Consider the following 25530-nt stretch of genomic DNA (forward strand, 5'->3'; position numbering starts at 1 on the left):
AAATACATAAAAACAGAACAGGTGGAATTTTAAATGATTTATTATTTCATAAATTAACAATCAAATAAAAACACCGAAAAACAAAACTATTCAAACACATAAATGTTGGTTAAAAAGTTGTATTTTCTCGAGGTCGTGGCCCCCCCTCAGCTCCCGAAGAACATCCACCTCCCCCCTCTCCAATTAGCCCAATTAACCCGAATCAAAGCAGCCAATCACGGCGCCAATCAGCCAATCAATCAAAGCAACAGAGCCGCTTCTCTCATGCGTGCTCGTGCAGCTTCCCTCCCGCAGCAGCAGCTCGGTGGTGCTGGAGCTCACTGTAAGCTAGGTGGCCGCACCGACACATTTATCTCGCCCGTGCCAGACGCACATGGGATCAGGTCCCGCGGAACCCGGGGATCTGCAGCAGCCGCAGCCGAGCGCAGGGCACCGCGAGCCGGGCGGGAGCAGCACGCACACACGGCTCCGGAGGACCGCTCCACGTCTCTGAGGTGCGGGGACGCGGCGGGTTATTTATTCAAATGCTGTGTGTGTGTGTGTGACTTTGTGTTTGTGTGTGTTTGTGTGTGTGTGTGCGTGTGTGTGTGTGTGTGTGTGTGTGAGAGAGGGAGAGAGTGTGTGTGACAGTCACCGCCGCGGACTCACTGCGTCTTGACGCGGGGAGGTCGGACTGCTCGGCTCGGGGTGGGGGGACAGAAACACCGAAAACACGCGCGTAAAGACTCCACTCCCGTCTCCCCCCCCCCACACCTTCTTTTATTTCCTGTCAGCTTTTTCTTTTTTCTTCTTGCGCTCTGTCCCCGCAGCCGCTCCTGAACCCAGGACCGAGTCCTGCTCCTGAACCCGGGACCGAGCCCTGCTCCTGAACCCGGGACCGAGTCCTGCTCCTGAACCCGGGACCGAGTCCTGCTCCTGAACCCGGGACCGAGTCCTGCTCCTGAACCCGGGACCGAGCCCTGCTCTTGAACCCGGGACCGAGCCCTGCTCCGCGGAGGAGGATGAGGGGAAACTAGGTTTTTCTGGTCCGCGGCGCTTCGGTTGTTTCTCTGGATTAATTTGGCGGCGGAGGAGGCGCAGAGAACCGGGAGCGGAGCAGCGCGCACCGACCAGCCGAGGTCCTTCCACCTCTCCTCTCCTCTCCTCTGTCTCTCCCTCTATCCGCCCGTCCACCCATCCTCTGCTATCCATCTCTCTCTGCGTGTGTTTCCATGTGTCTCTAGGTCCGGGAGATTTTGCTAAAATGCATCATCAGCAGCGGATGGCAGCTCTGGGAACAGACAAGGAGCTGAGTGACTTACTGGATTTCAGCGCAGTAAGCGAGTCCTTCTCCCGTTTCATCCTGATGTACTGACATGTAGTTCGATGCCGGTGGGCTCCACGCACACAGCCACTGTTTACATGCTTAATGGACGCACGGCACATAACCTGCACATTTCAGCCTCTCACTCTTTTCAAGTATCTGCACAGAAGTTCTGTGTTTTTGTAACTTGGAGAAAACTCCGTGCATATTGTTGGTTTTTGTAAATTCCTGTCCTTGATTTCTGTGTGTGTGTGTGTGTATGGTTGTGTGTGCACAGAATTGTGATGCTGCATTGGTAATTTTGTTGTCTTATAGATGCGAAACAGCGATTTGAAAATGTTCCCACCATCCATGGTAGTATATCTCATTTTAAGTTCTTCTTTCCTTTTGTAATGTGAAGCCTGATTTCTGACTTCTGCCATTGACAGGATTTTTAGACATGAAAATGTTTTTCTTTTGCTGTGTGTGTGTAAATCTGCTGCTCATTGCACTCTGCACTGTGTGGTGCACAGGCAAGAGGCTGGGGGGGGGGGGGGGGGGGGTGGAACCTGAATGACAGACAGACAGGCTGAGAGACAGACAGACAGACAGACAGGCTGACAGACATGTGTCACACTCGTCTCACCCTCGTTAGATGCTGTTAAACTCCGGGCTGCAGGTTTTAAACTTAAACTTAGTGCTTGCCCTTCTCTCTCTCTCTCTCTCTCTCTCTCTCTCTCTCTCTCTCTCTCTCTCTCTCTCTCTCTCTATCTCCTTCTCTCTCTCTCTCTCTCTCTGTCAGTGTGTGCTCTGAACTTGACGGACAGGAAACTGTGTCCTCGCTCTCAGCCATGTTTTCTGTCGGCCTCTCCTCCTCCTCTGGGAGCAACTTTGGCCTGAAGAGGAGGAGAGAGGGAACACACACCATAAAAAAACAAAAAGAATCGGAAACACCCCCAAAATGAAGAGAGAGAGAGAAATGAACCAGGGCGTCGAGTGTGTGATGAGGCCTGGAGACACAGTGAGGACGTGTGTTTACACCAGAGCTCATCAGGAAGGAGACTTTTGATGCTGTTTCAGATTTTAAAACACTAAATCTACCTTTTGATCATTTTACATTTTTACAATAATGTTAAAGCAGCAGAGAAAAAACCCGAGAGCTGAATATTCACTGTAGAAATGTGTCGGAAATGTTGTGAATTAAAAAAACAACAATATTATAATTTCACAATTTGATTCTGACACAATATAAAAACCTGTAGATGCAGTTATAGCTATTTTTCAATATGACATCACAGATCTCAACCTGTTTGTTATAATGAGATATTTACCAAAAGATAAACATTAAAATATCTGTAACGTCAGAATTAAGAACCACAAACAGATAATTTACTTATAATATATGAAATATTAACACAATAAAACATGTGTGCTCAGATTAAACATGATTTTTCAATAGAACAGAACAGGTTGTAATCTGGATGTAATAACTACACAATAATCTCTGAATGTAAAATGTAATATATCTCTATAGTAAGATTTAAGTTGTAAAATACCATAAATATGACAGAATTACTGTAAAAAAACAAGAACTGTTTGCTGTTTATATAGAAGCACACACATACTGTACTGATGGTACATGAATGTTACTTAATTATTGGAAAAGCTTGTACTAATATCACTAAATTCATAATATGTGTCAATCCCAGCACAGAATATTATGATTCAAATATTATTAGTGAAATAGCTAAAAACAGAATAATTAAAAAGAAGTTCAGAGACAAATGGGCCTTTATAGAAATATTCTCATGATATAAATATACATTTATACAACACAAAGAGGAAGTCTGTTTATATACAATAAACACTAAACTAAAGTAATAATATAATAGAAAATAAATAATAATCTTGAATAGATTCACAATGAATCCATCAATCAGTGACACACACATACTTTCCAGTAAACATTAATTAAGGATTTGATGGGATTTAAAAAAAAAAGTGGTTATAAAATGTATTTGTGTGAAAGATATTTACACGTTTATGAAAACATGAATCAGCGTGACTTAAATCATATTTGTGGAGAGCAGAAATTGAAACAAAGGAGGGCAGCAGCAGCCCGGTCGAGTCTCGTCTCATTACAAATGCAGGTCGAGCATTAATTTATGCGATCATCTGTCTTTACACGCCCACAAGCTGAGACAGCTGAAAACGCTTCGACGGGGATATCGATAGAAAACCTGCTAATGATCACAACCCCATCTTTTGTCTCCGGAACACTTGTGTTGTGAGCGTCGCAGCTGTGACGGAGATAAAACACCGTCCACATCCCACGTGCACGCTCACGGGCCCGACGGGCTGCGTTCAGGACCACCGCACATCAAGTGGGGAACGTCTTCTCTAGCGAGGGCTTCAATTACAAACCCAAAAACAAGAAAAGATTTCCCTGATAAAAAAAGCTAGAAGTGTTTTTAGCGTGTGAGCGCGTGGAAGCCGGAGTGTGTTCAGGATCAGAGGTTCAGCTTCAAACACGTGGGCCTGATCTCCATCCAGAGAGGGGACGGGGGTCAGATGTCTCACTTTGATTCGGTGTCTCTGTGAAGCGTTGCAGTCGCTCAGCAGGAATCAACACTCAGCCGCAGCCTCTGTCTCTGTATGGGCTTGATTCAGTTTTTCCTGTAGATGTGTAGAGCAGATGGCAACGGGCTCTGATGATTATCTCAGATGTTTAAGTCAGATATGAAGTAGATGTGAAGCGCTTCGTTCCAAAACGAGCCGTCCAACATTTGGATAAAGTGACACTCGAGAGGAAAACAGGTTTCTGTGAAAGGTGAGCAGGTGACTGGAGTGATTGGATCCTGTTTGTTCTTCACAGAGGCTGAATGAGGAATTTGATTTTTCTTTTTCTGCTTTTCTTCAAACGTCGCCGACGTGTTTTGGAAAATGAACCCTTCACGTCTGTGAGCGTCGTGGTGACGGCTGGGAATCGAACCGCCGTACGTTTAGAGCCAGAGCTGTGGACTCAGACTGAAGCCACAGAGAGGAGGATTTTAAACTTGACTTTAACATCAGAGGCTCGTGACCTGGGTTCAAATCATTTGACTTGTTATGACTTGAAATTCCTCGAATCCAACTATTTTAAAAATTAAAACCTTTTGTTTCTACTTATATTAACTACGTCAACAATCAGGTCAAACAAACAAACAAACAAACAAACAAATGGTCTTATTAGTTTAACTTTAAAATAGGTCAAATCTGTTTCGTAAAAAATAGACGCAAATAAACTAGAGTGGACTTGAATCGAGACTCCACTTGATAGACCCTGGACTCTGGACTTTCCTCGTCGTGGTCTTTGTCTCGATCCTCGTTGGAGCTGACCTGGAATCAGACCTGACTCGTCTTACCTGACTCAGTCCACCTGACCTGGGACTCGGGACCTGTTGACCCTGTTTGGGGACCTCAGTGTGAACTCATACATTTCAATGACTCTGGACTCAATTAAGGACATTTTAGCTAAAAACTGAGACGTAAATCCAACGTGTGAAACAATGATTCAGTTCCTCCTCTGCAGCCGTTGTTTAGAATCACAATTTAGTTTATTTACTCTTTAATCAGACAGAAACATCTCGTAAAGACAAATAACGTTTGAGAACTTTAGGTTCTGTTCTGAAACGTGTATCTCAAAGCTGTTATTTGGCTTCGATCCATGATACACAGCTTTTTGCATGTTTCCTCTTCACAGTTAAAATACGAGTGTTTGAAAATCAGAAGATTTGACGAAATAAAAAACAAGGAAAACTGAGTGGCCGTTCAGATTCCACCGATCGGGAAGTGGTGAGAGTCTGGCCACGCTGTTCTCTCGGCCAAATGTTGCGGCGGCGTTTTGGAACGGAGCTCCTCATGTGTAGCTGCAGTGATGTGTCTGTAGTGATGTGTCTGTAGTGACGTGTCTGTAGTGACGTGTCTTGCTGTCTGTGGAGTCAGTGCTCTCCCAGCTAACGTGTGCTCTGTTTGTCTTGTAGATGTTTTCCCCTCCTGCTAGCAGTGGAAAGAACGGACCGACCTCCCTGGGGAGCGGACATTTCTCCGGCTCAAGTACGTCAGCCTTCTCCCTTTTTTTTATCCTCCTCCTCTTTCTTCTTCTTCTTTCTCCTCCTCCTCCTCCTCTTCCTCCTCTTCCACCTGCTCGCTGCTGCTTCGCTTGCTGTTTGGATTTTCGGGGGGGAACCATGTTTGGGACGTGCAGATGCTGTTTTGCGGTTTTTATGCTGTTTTGCTTGTGGAACACTTTTTCCAGTTGACTTGAAAAATTCCATTTCTTGAAAGTACAAGTGGCTCAAATGTTCTCTGAAGATTCTGGTTGGTTCTGTACTCAAATGTTGCTGCGCTCATTTCAGTGTGTTTGGTTTATTGTGTGTTTTCTGTGTGTTACGTGCTGAAGCGAAGGTGTTGTTTTGCCAGGTTGGGAAGTCGTTGTGATTTCAATATGTTTGTTTTCTTTAGTAAAAACATGGGATCCTGTAAACAACATGTGTAAATCATAGAAAAGTCTCTATTGGCCGAGAGGTTTCACTCGGTGACAGTTGGAAAGTGAAATCGGACGAGTTCACATTCGAAGCTGTTGTTTGGAGCTGGTTTGAACCGGATCCTCCGAATTGCTCGTATTTAATTTGACCAGTTGGGGACAAATTTAGCAGATTATTACCGATCAGAAACCAGTGCATTTAAAAACATATATATTCATATATTTACAGCTGTGTTGAAGCTACTGACCCTGTATAAAGTGAGGATTACTATCAATGCTGTGCAGCCAGGCTCAGGTTCAACCCTTCAGAACTGAAAAACAAAACACAAGTACATAAATCTAATAATACACAAAAAACTCTTAGAACTGAAGTTACGCAATTTCTGACACGTTAGCTTGCCATCGCTAGCGCTAACCTACTGGAAACCACTTCTTCTTCGCCGCTGTGAAACCAGTTCTTACCAGCGACTGATGTTTCTGAGCAGCAGAAGCTACTTCCAGGAAAATCCAAGTGAAACTGAAATACTGAAACGTGTGGTGTCTCATGTGGTCCATGGTGTGGACCACATTCTGGGTCACAGATAAATTCTTCTTGCTCAGACAGGAGGAAATATTCAAGTTCTCATGGTAAAGCCTGTTTTGACTCACACTGGATTTCTGAAGAGGTTGAATATGATTTGTTGTTTGTTGTTGTTGTCTTCTGCTGGACGTCTCAGTTAACAACACGTGGACGTCCGAGCTGTGAGGGGACTTTTCATGTTTCTGCGTTTTTAAGGCGACGTGATGTTTTTCAGCTTCTCGAGCTCATTCCTGAAGGAGACTTCCTGTTTTTCTGATGTGCTGTGCTCATTCTTTCCGGCCTCTGTTTGTGTGCATGTGTGTGTGTGTCTGTGTGTGTGTGTGTGTTGTGGAGATCAGCTCACTGTGTTTTGCTGGTGTGTAAGATGCTGTTTTTTGTGGCTGTGAACGTGAAAGTTCCAATGTGCAGCAGATTGTGAAGATTCACTTTTATTGGTTAAACATCAGAGAATCAAGAGTTTGCTGCACAGTGTTGTTCTAAGTGTCCTGATTAATGGCAGGTGCATTCTGGGACGTAAACCAGAGAATCACCTCCCTCCCATTTCCTTTAAATCCAGTTGTGCTGATTGTTGTTGTTACAGTTGTGTTGGTGCGGCCACACGCATCGTTCCCCTGGTGTCAAAGTTCAAACACCTTTTTGAAAATACCTTGATCTGTGCATGAGAACATACATGTGCGTGAATGTGCGGCACACGCTAAGCCTCCTGGTTTGAGGTTTTAAATGAATGGTCATCTTTTATTTGACTGTGCGTTTTCTTCTTCTGGCATTTCTGTCAGTTACCGAACACGTGGTGTAGCACCACCTGCTGGTCTGGAGTGGGATCGACCTCGATGTGCAACCGGTCGCTAGAAACTCAAAATGTGTTTGGATGTGCAGTTTGTTGTCAAATCGATAAATGTTGTCTAACCTTTACACAACAGCAATCATCCATCTATATAGATTTTTTTTAAATATTATATATATATTGGTTGGTTCTTCAGACACTATTTGCAACATATATAACATAAATACACCAGTAACAATAGTCCCAACATGGACACACAACAAAGAGAGGACACGATGCACAGATCTGTGTTCCACCTCTTTGTTGTCATGTGTCTGTCGGTATTTTAATGAAATGTTGTTATGCTATCATCAGTGTGATCAGTGTGTGTGTGTGTTTCTGCTTCCTGCCGAACACCGACCGGCTCGTGTCTGTTACTCGCGCTCCTGTAATTTGCCTCTTAACGGCTTCGGGAAGCCATTTTGTCAGTTGGCTGGAAAACAGAGAGAAGCCGAGACGTCTTCTTTGTTTACCGCGTTGTTGTTGTTGTTTGTGCTCGGCGGATTCGGTGATGTTGTTCTTTGCTCCCGTGCCGTGCATGCAAATGTAGAGGAAGGACGACAAGTGTTACGATTACCCCCCCCCCCCCCCCCCAAAAAAAAAGAGCCTCTGCATTTGTAGAATTGGCGGCGGCTGTGAGGCCTCGGTTTGCTGCTTCGCCGTGGATCTTCATTTCGAATTTTTTTTTTTTGTCCTCTTTTGATGGAGGAACACACACTCACACACACACACACACACACACACACTTACACTCATTGCCGTACACAAATCACACTGTTTTTTTATGTGCACACATTGAAACACCCTCATGTACAAGATGCAACACACACACACACACACACACACACACACACTCACACACACTCACACACACTCTGCTCACCCCTGCTGTGGCTTTCTGCAGGCCTCGGCATCTTGATGAGCCCTGCTCGCTGTTTGTGAATGCAGCTAATTAGAACTCCACAGACCCACACAGCCATGAGAGCGCTGGTTTCCAAAGGCTGGTGTGAGGCCAGAGGACGGGACACGCCGACACCGAGCGGGGGCCGCTCACCGCAGGTTAACAGGGTGACAGCTTCACGTGCCGACCGGAGAGCGGTTCAAGGAAAAAGCTGAATAAACAAGTGGAGGAGCTCCCATTCAGCTGCACGTATAATCCAGCAGTAAACATCCACTCGTGTTCTGTGGCAGTTGAGATGTGGTGACTTTAAACCCACGGGTCACAGTCGGGGGGGGGGGGGGGGGGGGGTGCTCCACTCGCAGGTTTCTCCTCAAGTGGCTGTGACTGAAGTGACGTCTGTATGCAAATCTGTGGAGAAGTGAATGTTGGTTGCAGCAGTGCAACATGTGAGGAAGAAGAGCAGAACTCTTCTTCACGTAGAAATCAGCTGGAACAGAGAGGAAGCTCAAAGTGCTGCTGCAGAGCACAGAGAGTTTAATGGTGAAGAAACCCCGGTTAAAGTGGGTGTGCACAGAAAGACAAAGGGGCGGGGCTTAAAACTCTAGAACAGTGTATGTACGTCCAGCTGATTGGTTTAGATTTTCAATTTGCACTTACAAAACAGCAAATACCTGAAATACTGTAAATGAACTCAGTTGAGAGACGGAAACTTTGATCTCTCAAACCACAGTTTGTTCCTGATTCTCTGTAAACAGGTGGAGTTTAATAAACGTAAACAAAGAGACGAGGACTTAAAGGAAACAAGAGTCCGGATCAACACGTTAAAAATACCGTCTGGCGGACGAGAGGCGGAGGAATAAAAACGTGTTTTAGGAAAAACGCTTTATCTGATGCTTTTGACGAAGGGGAGTGACATCTCTTTTGTGAAGCCCCCGCCACGTTCCACGTAAGTCCTCGTTTTTTTTGGGGGGCGATAAATTCACGTTAACGCACAAAAGCATCTAAACATAAACGCTGCACAATCCCCACGAGTCCCAGCTGACACGCTCAGCCCACGGTCATCACCAACCAGGAAGTGGATTAGGCGTTTTAATTATTGGGAGATTTCGCCGTTGCTGCTGTTTATTTTGGGATCATCCCTGGAAAGATAATGCAGACTTCAAACTGTGTGTGTTTCTAATCTCCTCCTGGATGAAGCCGTGCAGCGAGCGGCTTCACTCCGCCTGTCAACGCCACCGCCGCCAATAACACTCGTCTATTTCAGGTCTTGGCTGGTTCTGGTGTTTTTCCTCTTTTTTCTTTGACATTCTTCTAACCTCTCAGATCCGCTGTTTGTCTCCCTGTCACTGGTGTTGGAAGGTGTGTGTGAGATCTGAAGAGGTTCTGATGTGTGTGAGCATGTGTGTGTAGTTGGGGGGTGGGGTGGGGGGGGGGGGGACATAAAGTTGGCAACGAAAGATGGACAAAATGTTTCCTGGAGTGACAGCAGAAAGAGGCTGAAATTAAGGATATAAGGAAAGGAAGCAAAAGACGGAAGGAAGAAAGGAAAGCAAGTAAGAGAGGGTAAGAAAGACCTGAAGATAGAAGAAGGGAGACATGGAGAGACAGATGGAAGAGAGAAGGGAAAGAAAGAGAAGGAAAAGGATCAAATAAATCTGGTGTTCTATTCTCATTGTCAACAACCAGTCAACCAGTAAACCTCAGACTGGGTCTCTTGTCCAAACCTGCTGGCGTTTCATAAATCTAAAGTTACACCTCCTTAGTTTCCTCAGACCGATTCAAAGGAGGAAATGTTGTGTCTGGACTATTTCAAGCGGCGGATTGATCCACAGCAGCAGGACGGTGAGAAGGCTCCGACGCTGACTCGTACTCTGCAGCAGATTGACTCAAAGTCTTAAGATACAAATTCTATGAACACATGTGAATATACAGAATTCAAGTTTCCAAAAGCTCAAGTTTGACCGATCACGTTTGAGAAGGCGTCTGCTTGTCAATAACAGCGCCCCCTGCTGGAAACATGCTGCAGATGCCACTGCTTTGTTACGGCACCGTGGTAAAGCCACAGATGACCTGAGCTCGTCCCCAGTGATAAACAATGTGGACTAGTGGTTTCAGTAGTTGACCCTAAACAGTGTTTTTGTAACTAGCCCTAAAATATCATTAGTTTCCCCAGAAGCTGATTCACCATCAGACGAAAGCTGATGAATATTGCCAAACTTATTTAAACCCTTTCTTTTGTTTCTCGATTGGTTTTGTATAAAATCAATTAACACTAAACAACAGAATAACTAACCCTAACCTAAAAGAGTCCCGACCCTTGTGTGTCTGAAACTCAACAAAGTTGTGTCAAACTGAACCAACTTGTCTTGAGAAGGACTCGAACCTCGTGTGTCTCACGTCCCACGAGTCACAAAGCCCGTCTGGTCCAGATCGGCTTCCAGGGCGATCACATCAAGTATCTGTATCCTGTTTTATTTTGGTGTCTCCTTCCGCCTCCTCTTCCTTTTCTTGTCGGAACCCGCAGACGAGCGGCGCCGCTGCCAGCGAGCTTCACGCGTTAGCACAGAAATTTGGACGAGGGCAGATACAGCCCCCGATGGCACGCCTGATTTTTGTTCCTCTAATTGGCATAGCTTATTAAGTCACAGTTCACAGCGGAGCAAAAAGGAGGCTGCTTTAATAATACCCCCTCTCCCGTTTGATTTGATGCACTTGTTCCGAGACAGATAACGCGCCCCCCCCCCCGCCTCCCTCTTGTCTCTATTCAGTCAAATCTGCCTCCGTTCCGCCCGTCACTCAGAAGCCGCCCGGCTGATCGCTTTCAAAATAGAGACGGAGAGCAGGAGCCGGTAGCTCGATGCTCAGCCTCCCACCTCCTCTGCTCTGAGTCTAAATCGTCTGGTTTCCCCGTCAAAGCAGAACGACAGACACACAAACATCCAACCACGCTGCTAATTGTGCAGCGGATTAGGGATTAATAGGCGTTTTTAGCTATAATGGCAAATATTATTAGCCCCATTTACTTTTCTAATGCTAATAATGACTCTGCTAATAATGGCAGTGATTTCAAGGTTAAGGTCTGTGAGAACTCGACATGGGTTTGTGTGTTTTTATTTTTTTTCTTCCCACAAAGCTCAGGAGATTGACGTGCCGCTTGCTTCGGCGCGCTGACTCGCTACCGAGTCGGAGCTCCATATGTTTCCCCAGAAGACGGAGCTGGGAGGAGCTGCTGAGCTCAGATCAGTTTGTTAGTCGTGTTTCTCTGACTTCACTCTGGTTCTATCTGGTGTGAGTCTGTCTATGTTTTGTTCATGTGAGGTTTGTGCGGTTTGTGGGTCAAAGACGATCTAGAACTCACAATTTAACCAAATTTGTGAGAAAAGTGGATTTTTTTTTAGACGTTGCTAGTTTTAGTTTCAACAGCTTTTCATTGACTGCTTTATATTTCCTATGTTTTTAGGATTTAAACTTAAAATTAAGGATTTAAGAAACACAATTGAATTCCATTTAAAGCCAAACTGTTGAAATGTTTTATTCGCCTCCTCACTCGCTCTGATTGGACGAAGTTTTTCCACCGCTACATTTACCAATGAGTAATAATCTTGTCCTTAGTTTGCGTCTGTAAAGATCTGAATGGTTTCTTCAAGGTGAGGTCACTTCCTGTCTAATTTTCTGTTTTTGGTTTAACCAGATACTTTACCTGGGGGATGTCGGGCTTATGACGCATACTGCAGTCAGCCACCAGGGGGCGATCCAAAACAGTCTAACGTGAAAAACATGATACCTGCTAAATATGATCACGTTAGCATTGTCGTTTCCGCATCAAACTGGAAACACCTGTTCCTTTTCTCTCCTTCTTCAGTTATTAGTTACATTCACACGTCTCTTTTCTTTTCCCGCTCAGTCACACAATCTGTTCACTTCCTCTCGTCCAATGAGCCGAAGGTAGCTGAATACCTTTCCCCCCCGCCGCCACCGGCGCCTCCACCACCGCCACGCCACCGCCTGCGGCGAACACGGTTTACTTCCTCTTCGGTGTCTTTTGGTGAAACCTCGCAGCTCGGGCCCCCCCCCCCCCCTCGTCTCCTCGCTCCGCGGTCCGGGGGTGACGTCGGCGAGGTGTTGTGTGTTTTCGGCACACCTGTTCGCTCGTACCGGCGGCGGCACAATCGCAGTCACCGAGCCTAATTACCCGATCCTTAAAAAATAAAGAGACAGAAACCGTCAAGCAGCCTGCCTGGCAATTACAGCCGCGCTCAACACCTCTCTACAAACAGCTCTCCAATTAGAAGCAGCCAACTTATTCTGGGAGGCGGCGGCGGTGGAGTGTGTGTGTGTGTATGTGTGTGTGTGTGTTTATGCTTGTATGTGTTTAACGTTGAAACTTGTGTGTCTTGTGTGTGTTTGTGTTTGTGTGTGTGTGTGTGTGTTTATGCTTGTATGTGTTTAACGTTGAAACTTGTGTGTCTTGTGTGTGTTTGTGTTTGTGTGTGTGTGTGTGTGTTTATGCTTGTATGTGTTTAACGTTGAAACTTGTGTGTCTTGTGTGTGTTTGTGTTTGTGTGTGTGTGTGTGTGTGGCTAACCTCAAGGCTGAAGAGGTGTGTTAAGAAAAAATGGCGGCTTTTAATTGAGAAGTTCAAGGTTTGGGAAACAGCTGATTCCACCTTCATCTTCCTCTGTGTCCTCACTCTGCTCCTCTTCATCACCCGTGCAGTTCTTCACCTCTACTCTTCCTCTGGATCCACTGATCTCTATCTTTCCTTCGAGGCTTTCTATCTTTCTTATCTCAACCTGCCATCCTCCTCTTTGTCCTCCCTTTCAACAGCTCCATCCCTTCTTCCTCAGCTTCCTCTTCATCACTCTCCCTTCTTTCCTCTTCAACCTTCTGTATTTTTATTTTCTATTTCCTCTTTAGTTCCTTCCTCCTTTCTTATACGTATCCATCTTTATTCTATCCACTATCTCGTCTTCTTCTTCTCCCCCACTTGTTCTCTCCCTCTCTCCCTCTTCATCCCCTGTTACCTTCCTCCTCATCCTCTTGGTTGCCATTGAGTTTTTTCTTTCGCGTCAGACTCCTGTTGTTGATTCTTTCGATGCAAAACATCCTGTTCTCCTCCGTCATTTGTTTGTTGTTGTTTGCCTCCACATTGTTTTTCCTTCTTCCGACCTTCAACATTAAACCATTGCTTCCTGCTCTTATGTCACGTTTCCTCTTCCACTTCCTTCTATTTGCCTTCGACACGAAACACAGGCTCCTGGATCTGACCTGGAGTCTGATCGTGATCCTCAGTGAGAAGCATGTTGAGATTCTGTCCTTTTTCTTTTTATGAATGAAATCCACGTCCACATGAGTTACTCTTTCCAACTGATGCCATTTCTGTGTAGATTAACTTACCCTGAAAACAATAACATACGATGAGCTCAGTTCAAACAGGCAGTGATCAGCGGACGAGCCTGAAAGTGAAGGGAGTGACAACAGAGCAGTAAAGGCTTCAGGTTCTCAGGGTTGATTATTCAGCTTCATCTGAGAGAAGGATCTGGACAGAAAGAGAGAGAAGGAATGGAGAGAGGATACGATGAAGGTGAAGAGGAAACCACTCAAAAAGACGTTTAGCAAACGAATAGTCTTTTTAGGTTATAATTATTATTCTTTAATGTGTTGGAATGATTTTATAATGGCATGTCTCTCTCATCCTCATCTTATGCACGTCCATCCTCCTTTTCCTCCTTTTCCTCCTTTTCCTCCTTTTCCTCCATTTTCCTTCCACCCTTCCAAACCCTTCATCTCAAACTAGGTGAAACACACACACATGTATTTGCTTGGTCGAGTGTCTATACGATGAGAACCCGTGTGTCGAGGTGTCTCGTGAACGAACGTGATGCGAGCTGACTTGTCGGAGACACTGAACCTTCACACTGCAGAGATCAGCAGGTTAAACCATCTGCTTCGGAGCGGGGGGAGGGACAGAGCGGGGGAGCGGCGCAATGGTTCGTCCCAGCTTTTGTTTTATTCTAAGTCTTTGGCAGCGCTGGCACCGGAGTGGCACTGCCAAGTCCCTGTGTGTGTGTGTTTCTGTGTGTGTTTGTGTGTTTCTGTGTGTGTGTGTGTGTTTCTGTGTGTGTGTGTGTGTGGAGTAGATATATTTTCCAACCCCCCCTTTTCCACACACACACTCATGCACATTCTCACACACACACACGCACACTTGCACAAACACACAAAAAACAGTAAATTGTCTGGAACACCCCTAGTGCCATCTGGTCCTGTGACAGGCCAGACAGTGTGTGTTTGTGTGTGTGTGTGTGTGTGTGTGTGTGTGTGTGTGTGTGTGTGTGTGTGTGTACTTGCACTTGGATATTTGTGAGGACCATAGACCTCAAGGTTTGTTTGGGGGTGAAGACGATTCAGGTTCAGGTGTTGTGATGGTTCATGTTCGGTAAGAAGCTGAATAACCAGTGCATTATACCAGTGAGTGTCTTTACTAAGATAGAAGAACATGAACGTGTGTATATGTGTGTGTGCAGTAAGTGTGTGTGTGCACACAGAGAGAGAGAGAGAGAGAGAGTGTGCATGCGCTGTGTCGATGTGTGTGGCATTACTGTGTTTTTGTTCATGTAAAATTGAAAAACCCAACATTTTCTGAAACGCTTCCTCTCTCACACACACACAGACACACACAGACACACACGGGCACACACAGACACACACAGACACACTCTCCAGTATCAGCAGTGAATTTATGCCACCGTCCCTGGCTGTGTTTGTGTTCGTTTGGATGCTCTTCCCTGACGTTTAATTGGTGTTTTGGTCCAGTGTGAAACTGGGTTATTTCACAGTCCCAGTGTTTAGACCTTTTTCTAATGGAGTTCTGTCCGACTGCGGGGGGGGGGGGGGGGGGGGGGGGGGGGGGCGGGGGAGTTATGGAACAGAGAGAAGCTGAGTCCTGCCCGGGTGCCCTTGAGCGTTTAGTGACACATTCTTGTCACAGATCCTGACGTTCGACCTCGGATGTTGTGATTCTCTGCCCTGATTGGTTGCTTCGTCTTGATTGGCTCCAACTTTAAGTTTTATTTATCATCATTTGTTGTCATAATCTTATTTGTGTTTTTATTGTCTCCACCTCTAGATTTTACTCACACTGGCACATTCACAGTAAATTCTACAGCTGTTTGGTTCAGTGCTTTGCTCAAAGGCACAGAGGGAAAGACTGGTCTCCAGATTTGAACCGACAACCTTCCATAGACGGAGTTATTGCTTTGCTCCATGCACCTGGACCTGTATTATGTTAGCACCTGGCTTAAGGGGGAATTGAGCTCGTAACCCTGACGGTGTGTTGAGGCCTTGCTCATTAGACCTGAGCTGCAAACTGTGATCGCCTCATTGATAAAATGGTGGCCATTGAACAAGCAGGGAATGTGTAATAGAAGTCAACTGTGTGTGTGTGTGTTTGTGTGTGTGTGTTTGTGTGTGTGTGTGTGTGTGTGTGTGTGTATGAGAGACACATGCGGGTTGACCTGAGGAGACCAGACCGCAGCTTCCTCATTGGTCAAAGAACATCTGGCAGTGTGTGTGTGTGTGTGTGAGAGAGTGTGTGTTTGTGTGTGTGTGTGAGTGTGTGTGTGTGAGTGTGTGTGTGTGTGTGTGAGATACCACATTGATCTCCCCTCTCACATTCCACACTGTCAGGACTGTGAATAGCAAGAACTCCTCACTCCAAACATTTCTCCCTCTCTCTCCCTCTCTCCCTTACTTTTCCTCTTTTTCTCTCTTCTCTCTTCCATCTCTCCTTTCTTTCCTCCTTTCTCTCCTTTCTTTGCTTCTGTCTCTTCCCACTCATTCTCAAATCAGATCTAATCACGACCCGACTTGTATTGACACTTGAAACTTGACTGTGACTCTTCGTGGCGAGCCAGAGAGACGACCTGTTCTCCTCCTGAGTGACTCGGCAGATGACTTGTCTCCTAGAACTTGGTGGAGCAGCAGGTCCAGGATTATTTTTTACCACTTTCCTTTAAAAAATAAGACAGTGTGTTCAGATTTGGTGCAGATTATCAGACTCTTGTTATGTTGTTTGGTCTCGATGGGGCGACTGTAGGTGCTGAACTGGGATTTAAGTGATTCATGGTTTTGTCTAGCCACTCAATTTGGTTGAGATTAGATAAGGATGTCTGGTGTAACTTGGAGTTATTCATTAATTATCTGGAAATAAATCAAATCCGTGATCTTTCCTGAACCTCAACCGAAGAGTTTTTGTTTCCTGGATCAAACACACGACTCCGGACGGGATCTTTGGTTCTGGTTCAGCACTCGGATGCTTCTGCAGCTTATTGCTTCATGCACTCAGAACGAACGTTGCCTCGGAACATTTCTCCAACCAGCGAATGCGTTTCCTCGAAATCAAATCAGCCTCCTGGAGTTGAGCTGTATGGAGATATGACTTCTACAGAGTCGTGTCTGGAGGCTCCGCTCGGTGGAATGTTAAACCAACACGTTGAGAAGATCTGTTAGTGTATCTGAGGTTGTGTGTCTTATTTGACAGCTTTGTGTTGCAATAACTTGAGGCTGAAACCGTCGCTTCCACACAGTGTTTCTCGCCCGTGGTGAAGAGGACGTTAAAAGGGACATTTGTTGGTGTTTTGTTTTTTCTCTCCCCCCCTCCACTCTCCTCTTTTCTCTCATTTTCCGGCCGGCTGCCTGTTGGATGGCCGTCCTCTGACAGCTTGAAGCCATTTGAAGGACCAATTATCCAATAAATGCGGCTTTATGAAGTTGTTTCCCTGCTGCTGTGTTCTTGGAAGGCAGAGGTATATATCAAGAAGATTTACAGCACCCAAGCTTTAACAGAACGAGCCACCATTTGGGAGGACGGGACGCCTCCTCCCGCAAAGCAAAACATAAGCACATTGGTTTTATCGTGCTCTAATATCTCGGCTGATGATCCAACACCAAGCGACTGTTCTCTAACAGAAACCAAAGATTTAATCCAGAAAATAGAAGACAGACACCACACAGTCAAAGTATATGGACACCCCCCATACTCCAGAGATGTGTGGTATCTGTGACCAGGAGCATTAATCTGCTGCTGCTCCTCTGGAAAGACTCAAAGAACGAAGGTCTGGATCTGGCCGAGGGGATTTGCTCCTGAAGCAGATGTCGGCTGATACGATCAGGCTCACAGTCGGAGCTGCAGTTGATCCTGAAGGTTTTAGGATGTGGTTAATTTAGACCCACTGGTTTGTGAGCTGCTGTTTCGAGGCCTCCAGTTTGATATCTGGTTCAGCCCCATCATGTTGTTTGGAAACCAGGAGATACCATATTTGGAGGAGCGCGGGGGTGGAGCTACCGGGTGCTAGCTGTCAAACGGTATCCACGCTTACTTAGGAAAATGTTTACTTGCGTTAGAAATCAAATCCGACATGGAGTAACTTTCTCTGACAACTAGTGGAGTCGTCCTCTGCTGGTCATTAGGGAGAATGCAGCTTTGTGTGTACGTCCATTTATATATTGAGTCTATGATTTAAATGTTCCCAACCCAAACTGGGACGGCAGTTTCTTTGGGCACACAATTTTTCACGAGATGTTCCCTCAACGTTAGACGCACAACATTGCCTCAAGAAGTTTCCTTCCTCTCGCACCAGAAGGCAGCGAACCCGTTTGAGGTCTTCATCGGTCTTCAGCGCATCAGAAGCAAACACTGTGTTGTCCACACGACCTGTGAGCTTTGCTTGTTTACTTTGTCTGTTTGAATACGGCAACACATCTCTTCAAGAGCACCAGCTGCTTCTGGAGCGCATCGCACAAACCTGGCCTTCTGAGCTCGCCACGATATTCCCTCCCAGAAGAAGAGCTGATTCAATACGCGTATTAACTGTAGAAGAAGTGTGTACATGTGGTATCAGGGCTGTGGGGGAGTTGTTGTTTGTGTTTGGTGTGAGTCTGTCAGGCTGACGGCTCTGGGTGCGGCCAGAGGTTTTAAAATACTTCAGCTCGGACTGAGGAAGCAGAACTAATTGCTTCAGTGACTCTGTGAGAGGGGGGGCAGGGACCAGGGGTTTGTCACTTCAGCATGTGTGTGTGTTGGTGTGTTGGAAAAATCCCCCCCGCCCTCCCTGATTACACTCCTGTGGGTGTTTGATCAGTGAAATGTGATGGAGACCCCCTAGTTGACCCTGAATGAATCCCCCCCCCCCCCCCCCCCCCCGGTTAAAGGCATCTTCTGTGTGTCGGGGGGGCTGGAATCTGGAACAAATATCAGTAAATCATCAGGTCGAGGCTCGGCCGGCGCTCCCCTCCCTGTTTCCTCAATAAAGCGTTTCCTTCTCCGAGTGTCGGGCTGCGAGAGTCTCGTCTGGTGAAGCCCAGGAGCTCCACACATAAATCTAAATGTAACCTCTGTTTGAACCGAGCATCAGAAGCATTCGCTGCTGCTTGTTACGTACAGGAGCGGCAACACAACAACCTATCGATGTTGTGTTGCAGCAGGTTCGTGCAGCGACTGTACACAACATCTCAGAAGTCTCTCGTCCTCAAAGCTGGATTATCAGGTTCTAAATCTGCTGTCAATAAAACACAGCTGGCTGCGAGTCTGATAAACAACCAGCGGGTGAGCTAACCAGGCTCCTCACGGCCTGACTCACCGCACTGGGCCGGTACTGGTCATGGTTTCTACACCACTGGCTCCACACGTGTGTCCAGAAACATTCAAATCAGACAAGCTTGTTAGGTGATGGAGTCTTTGTGCGACACTAAGTTTAACACACCCTGAAACTGCTGCTTGTAGGAACATTATCAATTCTATTTTCACTGTCCACTGCTGCAGCTCCTCTGTTCAGCCTCTGTCTCAAACACTTGGATGATTATGATTGGATTACTGTTGTGCTGTTGTGCGTTGTGATGTGTGTGTTTACTCTGGAAGCAGGTGTATTGTGAAACTTTTTAACTTTTACATTCACAAAAAAAGATTAAGATTCATTTAACAAGATGGCTGCTGCTTCACACACATACCTTTAAACACACTGACACACACACACACACACACACACACGCACACATTTCAAGCACCAGGGCTACAAATTAGAAAGAGCTGAGTAAATGTGCAGCAGGGCTGGGGGAGCGTGGGCCGTGTTCGGGACGGAGAACAGTCACTGCTTGTTTTATTGCCTCCCGATGAACACCTGCAACGAGTGAGGAGGCTGAGGGAGGGAGAGGGAGAGAGAGAGAGAGAGAGAGAGAGGGGGAGAGAGAGAGAGGGAGAGAGAGAGGGAGAGAGAGAGAGAGGGAGAGAGAGAGAGGGAGAGAGAGAGACACGTAGTAGCTTGTGAAACCTATTTGTTCAGGCTTCAGTGTTTGTAAACACAGGAGAACATATGTGGACAACTTGTCTTACTCTAATGCAGAAACCAGGAGAGGCCACTGACATGTTCTGGTGTTTGTCCCGTGAAGCAGCAGCAGCAGGTTGTCGGCTCCGACCCGTCTTCTACGTGTTCGACTCCTCTTCTTCATCCTGAGATGTTTGTGTTCTTCCAGCCTCACGTCCGTCTCGTGTTAGAAACCTCATCAACACGTCCACTCGCTCACTGGGAAGCTTCCAGACATTGTCCTGCTTGTTTCACACGTTACAGAAAAGCACTGACTCAGACATTCTCACTTTCTCTCTCTGGAAAAGTTCAGGGGAATGTGCAGGTCTGAAAGTGGCACCTTTTTAATTAACTTATTTAATTTTCAGTAATTGTAGAAATGCTGAATATCTCTGCTGACATCGGTCGACTTCTGGAAGATGGTGTATTTTATATACATGCATTCCTGTGTGTGTGTGTGTGTGTGTGTGTGTGTGTGTGTGTGTGTGTGATGCAGCTGCAGCCCTGAGCCTTGTGTGAAGCTGTGAACTGTGACGCAGTTACGGTTTCAGGCTGACGTCTGATTTCTAAAGAACAGTTGATATTGACAACAGAACATTTTCTCAGAAACCAGTGAGAGCTCTGAAACTTTTTTTTATTTTTCAACTCAGTTGTTTTTTGTCATTAAAATCTCCTCAAACCAAATATAAGAAATAACAACTTCACTGCTTCCATTCTGACTCTCTTAGTGTGTGTGTGTGTGTGTGTGTGTGTGAGAGCTAAATGAATGCAGCTTTTGTTCAGCATGGTCGTTTGTATTTTCCAGTGTGTGTGCATGTGAGGGTGCATGTGCATGCATGCATGTGTGGGTGTGTGTTTGTGTGTGTGTAGACCAGGCAGTGGTTCTCTTAACAGTAATAATGTGAAATGTGAAGCAGCAGGTTCTGTTCTCTGTTAACATAATGACTGCTTTTATAGAGTCTGACAGATACACACACACACACACACACAAGCACACACACACACACACAAGCACACACACACACACAAGCACACACACACACACACGCACTAAAACATCAGCCCTGTTTTGTGGTAACCCCGTCAGTTTGGAAAAACAATCTCCTCAAATGCATTTTCACGAATTTATTTTCATTTTCTTCATTTACATTTCTTTTATTTATATAGAAATTGTCAAATTCGATCAAATATTTACTTTTCTTTCTTTGTATTTAAAAAAAAAGATTTGTTGTACTTTCTCCTCTCTCTCTCTCTTCAGTGTGTTTGGTTGATGTCGTAATCAATTTTTTTTTTCTTGGGTCCAACCCTGAATTCATCTTCTTTGTTTAGTTGCATCTTGGTCTTCTTCATCCTCTTTCCTGTTTCCTGTCACCAAGTGCTGCTTCTGCAGAAAAGTATCTGCACATCATCCCTGATCCCGTAGCGTGTGGCGTGTAGCATGTAGCGTGTAGCGTGTAGCTTGTGGCGTGTGGTCCGTTTACTATGAGCAATGATTGAGCCACCTCCAGTGTCAGCCTTTGTCTCCTCTGGTCGTGTATCACACACATTAAGAGCACGGAGACGCTGTCAGCTGAACCTTTAGTGTCACTGGAGATCTGTGTGTCGATGGCTTACAGTTCACAGTGTGTGTGTGTGTGTGTGTGTGTGTGTGTGTCCTCACAAACACACAAGACATGAAGCCCAAACACCCTGTGTGATCCAGGGCTCAGCTGAAACCTTCAGGAGGACCAGCGCTCTGTTTGCAACTTAATTCAGTTTTGTCTTCAGATGATTGCTGCTGTTGTCTCACACTCACACACACACACACACACACACACACACACACACACACACACTCACACACACACACACACACACACACTCACACACATAGACACACACAAAGACGTGCTTTAATGTGTTTAGAGTGAGCAGCGGAGCTCTCCTTCCTGCGTGCCCAGACATGTATTATGTGGCTTTCAAAGGGGAAGCCTTCACTTTAGTGTGTGTGTGTGTGTGTGTGTGTGTGTGTGTGTGCACAAGTGGGTGTGGGTGTTTTCTTGAGATCAATGCAGTTATAGAGTGCAGTGTTTTTTGACTCCACACACACACACACACACACACACACACACACACACACACACAGGCCTGTTCTTAGTCAAGTGTCAAGCTCGGCCCTTCTGACATCTGGTCCCTTAAACCTCTGGAGTCTCCTGGTGTGTGTGTGTGTGTTTGTGTGTTTGTGTGAGTGCGGGGCTCCTGCCCTTATACCTTTGTGAGGCCCATTTTAAGCATAGACCCTATAGAGTGTGTGTGCATGCTTGCGTGTCTGTGTGTGATTAACTAACCATTCCCTGTTGGTGTGACAGACCTTGCCAATACACTTGCACTTATTGTCAACTGGTCGATGTCCCGTCTGCCAACATGGAGGAGGCCGGATGGATTCTCTTTACAGTCTAGAATCCACCTCCTGCATGGAACCAGAGAGCTGGGGACATTCATCCTGCTTATTTCAAATCATCTGTTCATACAAGACTTTACAAAAATCATTAAAACATTTGACACATTTGTAAGCGTCACATACAAACAGAGTGAAAACCCCAGAGGGCTCCGGTGTACTGGGGTTAATGGGAGGACTGGGATCGACACTGTGTTCTCAGTTTGCCTCGTGCCTCCACACAACGTCGTTTCACCAGCAACACAACCGAGAACACCGTCCCGGGGATTATCTCTGCGGCACTTTCATCGCCGTGGATATTTTAAAAATAGGCGCAGCCCGGTGAAGCAGCAGCCGGCTCTCGGAGGATGAAAAACTCTCGCACACATGTGTCGCATGTTAAGTGTGAATTAATTGGATTGCCGCTGTTTCCAGCCACACTTTGTGAATCTCATCTGTGCGCGGATTGTGGCGTTTGGGTTTGCAACAACACAAATTGAGGCTGATGGTAAACAAACTGCTGCAAATTAGCAGTGGAAATGTTTACCTGTTTCCTTAACAAGCTGCATCCGCACTCCGCCGCCTCTCTCTGCAGAGTTAAACACACTAAGCTGTGTCGTCCTCAGAGTGTGGGGGTGTTTTGTTGCTACACCACTGGAACACTGTCTAGTGGATTGTGTATCTGTGTGTGTGTGGAGTGAGAATGTTGTCAACACAAATTAATGAAAACAGCCTTTTTTTTTATCTCACATTGAGAGTTTTGAGATTTAAAGTTGCAGAAGTTCAGCAGCCAATGAGTGAACTGCAGGTGGTGAATTGTGGTGCATTGTGGGTAATGGGCGATTCCGGGTTTTGGAGTTTGACACATTATAGTATGAGCTTCTTTTCTACCTTTTTTTCAAGTGGGTGATGTTTTGCTTTAATTCCTGGGTCTCGATTAGAATATTCAGACATCATGAGGGAACCGATATTAACGAGTGTTTGTTAATTGGTGCAGCTTCCTGTGCTCTGATTGGTTGAGGCTGTCCCTGAGATGTGTAGATATGCAGCCTGCTGCAGATTTACCTCGGAGGAGGCGTCGTGTTGGTGAACATCGTGAATCACATCTCTCTATTGTAGCGTTTGGCGATTTAAGGCCGATTTGGCTCAGATCTTAGCGAGGTTAAAAATCCATCCAACCTTTATCTGTACCGCTTATCCTCTGATGGTCGGGGGGGGGGTTGACACTAATCCCAGCAGCCATTGGGCTTTGGTTCATCCCGGACACATTGCCGACCCATCACAGGGACAACACACACAGAGACAGTCATTTACACAAACCCACGTGAGAGAAGCAGAAGCAGTTTCCATTCTGAAGAAGTCTCAGTTTAGATTTCTGTCACAAGGTCGTCCTCAGAGATCTGGGGTTTCCAGGACATCCCGGGGGTCCTGCAGGGGCTTTCTGAGGGACGCTCAGAGACAAATGAGGAACAGCCGATTCGGAAAGTGAGAACGATGTGGTCGTCTCTTCCTCACCTTGTTTTCCACTTCTCACTGTCGACACAGGAGAGACGTCACCCTCCCTCGTTTTTACTTCTGCAATTTGTCAAATTCAAATGTTTACATGAATGAGACGCTGCAAAAAGACCCAACAGGTGGATGGAAGGAGGAAGAGGAAGGAGGAGGAGGATGAAGAGGAAACACAGAATAGAGAAGAGAGAAAGAGGGTGTGAGAGTAAGGAAGGAAACTGTCCCTCTCCATTAAAAGTCTCATATTAAAGCTTTATTATATTGAAATATTTAAAGGTTAAATGAACGCTGATAATGGATCTCGACAGCCATTAAGCTGTAATTACTCTGTAATGCAGTTAGTGACAGACACGGGATCAGTTTCTGCATCAAACACAGAGAGGGGGGAGGGGGGGGGGGGAGATGAGACTGTTTTTTATTTATTGATTTTAGTCACAGACGCTGATTTAAACCAGAGCTGTTGTTCTCTGTATTAAGTATTAATAAGAAAAAAACAGAGCATGAATAACTATTAACTGAGAGAGAGAGAGAGAGAGCGAGAGGGAGAGAGAGAGAGAGAGCGAGAGAGAGAGAGAGAGAGAGAGAGAGAGAGAGAGAGAGAGAGATGAAAGGTGATGGAGCAGGAAAGCAATGAGGAAGGTTACCTTCTAAATCTGCTGTTTCCAAATGAAAGCTCTGAACTTATGGTTTATTGTTATTGTTGTGATCGTCAGTTTGTGGCTCCTGAGGAAGAAGCTGCCTGGTTTATTAAAATCTGCTTCCATCAAGTAAACATGTGTTGAGTGTCATGCAGGCTGGTGACTGGAGGTCACACGGTTTATTGTCTAACTCACCTGGAAAGCTAGGAGGCCAGAGTTTCACTGCACAAAGTTATATCAACATTAATTAGTTTCATCATCCTCACACACCTGATCTCGGTTATCACTGGTCGGTCAACCTCCGTCGCCCTGACCCCAGGATATACATCAATATCTATATTGTATATATATATATATATATATATATATACATTCAGATGGTGAGGACGGGTCTGAGATCTTTCTATGGACGTTTCCCTCTGAGTCTCCGTCTCCATTAAAAGCTCCATGAATCCTGCAGCGGCTGCTGAGTGTGATTGGATGAAACCTCCACAGTGACTCTGTGTAGAAATCCTTCAATGTACACATCCAGCATCAGCACCTATGTGAGGTGACTCTGAAATGTCCCAGAATGCAGTGCGTGTCCTCGCCCTGATGGGAGTGAACGCACTCTTCTTCTTCTTCTGCAGAAATCCAATCAACAAGTGAAGAGAGACTGAGAGAATTTCTACAGGCAATTTCTCTGTGTGTCGTCCTTGTGTGTGTGTGTGTGTGTGTGCGTGTGTGTGCGTGTGTGTGTGTTGTTTTTCCTGCTCCGTGTGGGTGTGTTTTGCCGTTTCGGTCGGAGCGTCTCATGCTGGTTGTGTGTCAGTGTGTGTGTGTCTCAGTGTGTGCTTGCGTGTGCATCCCTGCAGCCTTGCACCCATGCAGACATGCTAACTCGTTAACGGCTTCTCACTCCTCGCTCCCAGAAAAGGAGGTGCCATCCAGGTGGCACTCCCATGATGCACCTCTCCCCAGTCGGCGTTAACGGTCGCCGTTGGTAACAGCCTCGTCAGGGGAATTTGCATATTAAATAAGGGGGCGGTGCCTTCGTCTTCTTCACATTAACTTCACTAATCACCAACCAACACCGAACTGATCTGTGTTTAAACATAAATTATTATCAGCATCTTATGTCCTAGTTTGATTTCTATTGAATTTTATAATGATAGTGAGTGGTGAGTTAATTTACAAAGTAAGAACAGAGAGAGAGATGATGCAGAAATATATATATTATTATTATTATGCATTTGATTTGCACATTTGAATCCCAGCAGCCAGGATCCAAAATCAAACTTATCATCACACGGAAATCAACTGTCACATGTAGTGGAATGTTGGTACATGCACATATATGTGACTGTGTAGTGCAGGAGGAGTAGAAGGAGGAGGAGGAGGAGGAGGAGGTGGAGGAGGAGGAGGAGGAGGTGCAGCATCTCTACACAAGTCTGTGTTGACTGATCTCTAAATAATTACTGGAAACGGGAAACAAACACATTAGTTTCACTCTCACT

General features: G+C 45.8%; 1 protein-coding gene across 4 annotated transcripts in view; it reads left to right on the forward strand.

Annotated features, from left to right (window-relative positions):
* Positions 1-355: 355 nt before the first annotated feature.
* Positions 356-25530, forward strand: part of LOC133975278 (transcription factor 4-like) — a 146508-nt gene continuing 121333 nt past the window's right edge. Inside the window, exons 1-5 of one of the 4 annotated variants that reach the window (XM_062413188.1) lie at positions 356-494; positions 810-1118; positions 1224-1315; positions 1619-1657; positions 5305-5377. In XM_062413188.1, coding sequence (XP_062269172.1) covers positions 1244-1315; positions 1619-1657; positions 5305-5377 — 184 coding nt within the window. In that variant the 5' untranslated portion in view covers positions 356-494; positions 810-1118; positions 1224-1243. Of the gene's footprint in view, positions 495-540; positions 1119-1223; positions 1316-1618; positions 1658-5304; positions 5378-25530 lie in introns of those variants that run through there. The other 3 variants (XM_062413187.1, XM_062413190.1, XM_062413189.1) reach the window with 3 other exon arrangements.

The sequence above is a fragment of the Platichthys flesus genome, chromosome 19 (assembly GCF_949316205.1).
Source record: "Platichthys flesus chromosome 19, fPlaFle2.1, whole genome shotgun sequence".
Taxonomy (NCBI): domain Eukaryota; kingdom Metazoa; phylum Chordata; class Actinopteri; order Pleuronectiformes; family Pleuronectidae; genus Platichthys; species Platichthys flesus.